Genomic DNA, 6084 nt, shown 5'->3' with positions numbered 1-6084 from the left:
GGACCAAACTGGTATTATATGAAATGCTGAAGGGTATTCTTTAAGAAGAGGAAGAAGAAGAAAAAGGTAAAGATAAAAATTATGAACAACAAGTGACAACAAATACATATCTGTCAACAAGTGAATCAAAAAATCAAGTGAATAAAAAATCTGATGAACAGAATAAACTGGTGAATATAATAGAATCAGGGGCATAGAAAAGGAGTGGACTGACAATTCTCGGGGGAAAGGCGGTGTCGGGGGGGTGAGGGAAGAGACTGGACAAAAATCATACATCTATGGACGAGGACAAGTGGGGCGTAAGGGCATAGGGTGGGGTAGGAACCGGGTGGAAGGGAGCTATGGGGGGGGGCAGGGGGAGAGTAACAACTATAATAATCTGAACAATAAAGATGTATTTAAAAAAAATAAAAGGATGCTACAAAATGTTAACTGTAATAGGTCAAAGAAGAAATGTGTGAAAATGAGGTAGATGTATAAATATGTGTATAAAGGATATTGTAATATGTAGCATTTTAATTTTTTGTAAAGTATATGTCAAATGTCGAGTAAACAATGTAGCCTTAAACAACTAGTATTAGTTCACATAAAAATGGTGGGGGAACAAAGGTGCATATTTACCCTTCTCCTCCCATTCTTGTTATCTTTAGGCGAAAATCCACAGAATTCAGACTGGGAGGCTTCCATTTTAAAATATCATCACATCGACCAGGTTTGTATTTCTAAAGAGAATTGAAACGATAATAGTTAATAAGAGGATAAGAAATTAACATTTGACTTATTCAATATAGTATGTTACTTTTTAATAAGCAAAATTACTATTCTTTTCCAAATATAATTTTTGTTATGTTCAACTGATGAGTAAAGCTAGATATCTACCTTCTTATTGATGGCCTTTCCAATTTTCCTGCCAAAGTATGTAGACCCTTATTTGTGAAAGTCCAGAAAAAGAACGAAACTTGTTATTCTTTCTAATTTTTCTATGGCTTACAGTAAGTTTCATCATTTTTAAATTTTTGGGTTTTTTTATGTTTAACTTCACTGTAGGCTCATTTATAATAAAATTAACCAATGAAATTAGCAAAATGGATACAATTATGTAAACCATCACCAAAATACACTACATAGCATTTCAATCACCCAAAATGTTTCCTCTTGACATTTGCAGTCAATTCCCCACCCAATTCTGGCAATAATGGCTTTTCTATCACTATAGTTGTGCCTTTTCTAGAATTCCTAAGAAATTTTTAACAAAGATTTTTTAAATTTACCTATGCTGGTGCACATAATGATAGTTTGTCTGTTTTTATTACTGATAGATCCCATTTTATGTATATACCACAAACTGTTCATGCATTTATAAGTTGATGGCTATCTGGGTTGTTCCCAGTTTTAGGCTATCATGAATAATACTGCTCTGAACATTTTTGTGAACATGTCTTCATAACTCTTGAGAAAACAGCTCAAAGTAGAAAAGCTGGGTCGCCTGATAAATGTATGTTTAACTTTATGAGAAATTGTCAAATTGTTTTCCAAAGTGGCTGTAACATTTTCTATTCCTATGAGTAATATATGAGAGGTCGATTTGCTCCTCATCCACCTTAGGCCTAGGTATTGTAAATCTTTTTAATTTTTAATTCTAAAGTATGTCTCATAATTTTCACTTGTATTTTCCTAATAACCAAAGATGTTGAAGATCTTTAATTTGCTTATTTGCTATCTGTGTATGTTCTTGGGTGTAGAGTCTATGCAAATTTATCCTTCTTACTGTGTAATCTCATTATTCACTTGCAAAAGTTGTTTATATATTCTAGATAAGCAGCCTTGGTTGAATACATGTACTGCAAATATTTTCTACCAGTCTTTATCTTGCCTTTTCATTTTCATAACAATCTCTTTTGAAGAATAAAGTTATTGTTTATTTTAATGAAATAAAAATAATTTTTCTTCCAGCCTTATTGAGGTATGATTGAGAAGAATTTAAGGTGAACAACATGTTTTGACATATGTATACAATGTGAAATAATCACCACAATCAAGTTAACTAACATATCCATCTTCTCACATAGTGCCTTTTTCTTTCCTTTTGGTAGTAAGAACATTGAAAACCTACTTTCTTACCAAGTATATATTATCACTATTAATTGTAGTCGCCATGCTATACATTAGATCTCCAGAACTTACTCATCTCATAACTGAAAAGTTTTTACCCTTAATCAGTATCTCCCGTTTTCCCCTATCTCCCAGCCTCTGGTAACCACCATTCTATTCTCTTAGTTCGACTTTTCTTTTTTTTTTTATGATTCCACGTATATGTAAGATTATGGGACATCTGTCTTTCTGTGTCTGGCTTATTTCACTTAGCATAATGTATTCAAGGTTCATCCATATTGTTGTAAGTGACAGGATTTCTTTTTTAAGTCTGAATAATATTCCATTGCGTGTGTGTGTGTGTGTGTGTGTGTGTGTGTGTGTATACGCACGCATATACACCAGATTTTCCTTTATCCATTCATCTGTTGACGTGCACTTAGATTGTTTCCATATTTTGGCACTGTGAATAATGCTACAATAAACATGGGAATGCAGATACTTTTCCAAGATACTCGTTTTATTTCTTTTGGATATATACCGAGGAGTGGTATTGCTGGGTTATATGGTAATTCTATTTTTTAATTGAGAAACCTTCATACTGTTTTTCATAATAGCTGTATCAATTTACATTCCTACCAACAATGCACATTCCTTTGCTTCCACATCCTCACCAACATTTATCTTTTGTCTTTTTGATAATGACCATCCTGACAGGTATGAGGTGACCTGACAGGTATGAGGTGATAGCTCACTGCTTCTGACTTGCATTTCCCTAATGATTAGTAATGTTGAGCATCTTTTCAAAATCATCAATTTTTGTAATTTGTGCTTTCTGAGCCCTCTTTAAGGAATCTTTACTGTAATCTTCTATGTTTTCTTAGAGAAGTTTTATAGTTTTAGTTCTTATGTTAAGGTATGCAATCCATTTGAGGTTAACTTATTTATATGGTGTGAAATAAGGACTAGGTTCACTGTTTGACAGACAGATGGATATCCAATTGATCCAGCACCAGTTGTTGAAAAGATTATCCTTTCCTCACTGAGGTGCCTTGGCACCACTGTCAAAACCAATTATTTATAGATACAGAGCTATCTCTATTCTCACCAGTGCACTGCATTGATAAACAGGCCCTTCCTCCTGCTAGCAACACACTAGCTCGACTACTGTAGCTTTATACATTTTGAAACCAGATTATTTATTCCTCAAACTTTGTTCTTCTTTTTCCAAACTCTCTTACCTAATGTAGCATTTATATTTACACAGAAATTTTAAAGCAGCTTGTCAATTTCTATGAAAAATAAGTCTACTAGGATTTTAATTAGGATTACACTGAATCAACAGGTCACTTAGGGGAGAAATAACATTTTAATATTGATTATTCCAATTCATGAACACTGCCAATCTATTTATTTAGGCCTTCCTAACTTTCAGCAAAGTTTAGTAGTTTTCAATATACAGTTCTTACACAACTTTTGTTAAATAATTTCTAATAATTTCATTTTTTGTGGTATTATCAACATAAAATATCAGTCAAGTTTCTATAAAATAGCAATCAATAATCCAAAAAAGAAACTAAGAAAGCAATTCCTTTTACAATAGCATCTAAAAGCACAATATACTTAGGAATTAATTTAACCAAGGAAGTGAATGATTTGTATAAAGAAAACTGTAAAACATTACTGAAAGGGATAAAGACTTGAAAATGGAAAGATATCCCATGTTCATACACAGGAAGTATGATATTGTGATTAATAAGAGGAAATTATTAGGGTCCTCCTCCCTCTTTCTGACACAGAGCTCCTAAAACCCTTGGAATTCCCTAAATAATGAGAGTAATAAAGTTATTTTCTTATGTTCATGAGGATTTTTTAAACACATAAGAATAGGGGCGGATGGACAAGGGAGCCGACCTTGTGATTAGAGGGTTTGAACTTTCAGTCCCACCCTCCTGAATTCAGGGGAGGGAAGAAGGGCTGGAGGCTGGATCCATGGCTTACAGGTAATAATTTAATCAATCCTGTGTAATAAAGCTTCTGTCAAAAAACAATCCAAGTTGGTGGACACATGGAGACCAGAGGAGAGTAGCATGGCTGGAGAAGACATAGAAGCTCCATGCCCCCTATGCATCTCTTCCTTCTGGCTGTTCCTTTTACATTAAACCCCCAATTTAGTAAGTTAAGTGTTTCTCTTAACTGTGATCCACTCTAACAAACTAAACAAACATTAGGAACCTCTGATTTATGGCCAGTTACTAGGATGTACAGGAAACAACCTGGACTTATAACTGGCAACTAAAGTCTAAGGAGGGGGGTCATTAGAACCTCCAATCTACAGCCTGAGCATGAGACTGATGTATGAAGTGGAAGTGTGGGCAGTCTTACAGGACTGAGACCTCAACCTGTGGAAATTGATGCTATCTCTGGGTAGATGGTGTCAAAGAATTGCTTGTCGGTGCAGAGAAAACCCCTGTCCCACACTGGAACTGATCTCAGAACAGCAATTTAGGGATACTTAATATTTCTAAAATGTCAATACTACCCAAAGCCATCTACAGATTCAATGTAATCCCTATCAAAATTCTAACAGCCTTTTTTGCAGAAATAGAAAAGCTGATCCTCAATTTCATATGGAGTTGCAAGAGACCCTCAAGAGTCAAAACAATCTTGAAAAAAGAACAAAGTTGGAGGACTCACAGTTCCCAATTTCAAATTTAGTACAAGGTTACAATAATCAAAATAGAGTTATTGACATAGGATAGACATACAGACCAATGGAAAAGAATTGAGAGTACAGAAATAAATCCATATGTCGACAGCCAATTGATTTTTTAACAGGAGTCCTAAGTCCATTAAATGGAAAGAGAGACTACTCTCTTCAACAAATGATGCTAGAACAGCTGGGTGTCCACATGCAAAACGAATGAAGTTGCATCCCTACCTCCCACCTATACAAAAATTAACTAAAAATGGACTAACAACCTAAATACAACAGCTAAAACCACAAAACTCCTAGAAGAACACAGGGGTAAATTCTCATAATCTTGAGTTTGGCAGTAGATTCTGAGATATGACACTAAAAGCATGAGTAGATGTTTTAAAAGAGATAAATTGTACTTCATCAAAATTTTAAAAACTTTTGTGCATCACAAGGCATTATCAAAAAAGTGAAAAGGCAACCTATAGAATTAGGGAAAATATATGTAAATCAGATATCTTATAAGACTTAATATCTAAAATAAAAAATTTATTAAACTCAACAACAAAAAGACAAACAACCCAATTAAACAACTGTCACAGAACTTGAATAGACTTTTCTCCCCAGAAGATATACAAATGGCCAATAAGCACATGAAAAGATGCTCACTATCATTAGCCAGGAGGGAAATGCAAAACATGCAAATCAAAACCACAATAAGCTACCACTTCAAACCTGCTAGGGAGCCTATCATTTAAAAAAAACATAAACAAAAACAAAAAAAGGAAAATAACAAGTATTGGAGAGGATGTGGCAAAATTAGAAGCCACATACTTTGCTGTAAGGAATATATGATGCAGCCACTCTGGGTAACAGTTTGATGGTTTATCAAAAAGTTAAACATAAAATTACCCTAGGATTCAGCACAATTACCCCACTCTTAAGTACACATCCAAAAAAACTGAAAATGATATTTACATGCTTATATTCACTGCAGCATTATTTACAAGTCGAAAGGTGAAAACAACCTACATTTCCATCATCATATAAATGGATAAACAAATTGTGGTATATACATACAATCTACACTAATAAAAGAGAAACAAGGTAATTGGCGTACGACCGCTACCCTTCCCATTGGCAAATCAGCGAGATATGCAAATTAACTGTCAGCCAAGATGGCGGCCGGCAGCCAGGCAGCTTGAAACTAACATGAGGCTTGCTTGCTTCAGTGACAGAGGAAACCAACGTGACCCGCCTGGGGTGGCAGGCCTCTGAGCATGCAGTTTAAGAAA

The 6084-nt window shown here is 34.6% G+C and overlaps 1 protein-coding gene across 3 annotated transcripts in view; it reads right to left on the bottom strand.

Annotated features, from left to right (window-relative positions):
• Window positions 1-6084, bottom strand: part of RNGTT (RNA guanylyltransferase and 5'-phosphatase) — a 200339-nt gene that overhangs the window by 82885 nt on the left and 111370 nt on the right. For all 3 annotated transcript variants that reach the window (XM_006778272.2, XM_006778271.2, XM_015557684.1), the window contains one exon: window positions 622-722. In XM_006778272.2, coding sequence (XP_006778335.1) covers window positions 622-722 — 101 coding nt within the window. The remainder of the gene's footprint in view (window positions 1-621; window positions 723-6084) is intronic.

This window comes from Myotis davidii, unplaced genomic scaffold (genome assembly GCF_000327345.1).
Source record: "Myotis davidii unplaced genomic scaffold, ASM32734v1 scaffold269, whole genome shotgun sequence".
NCBI classification, from domain to species: Eukaryota; Metazoa; Chordata; class Mammalia; order Chiroptera; family Vespertilionidae; genus Myotis; species Myotis davidii.
Note: the sequence above shows the minus strand (reverse complement) of the source record. Positions and strands in the feature narration are given on the sequence as shown.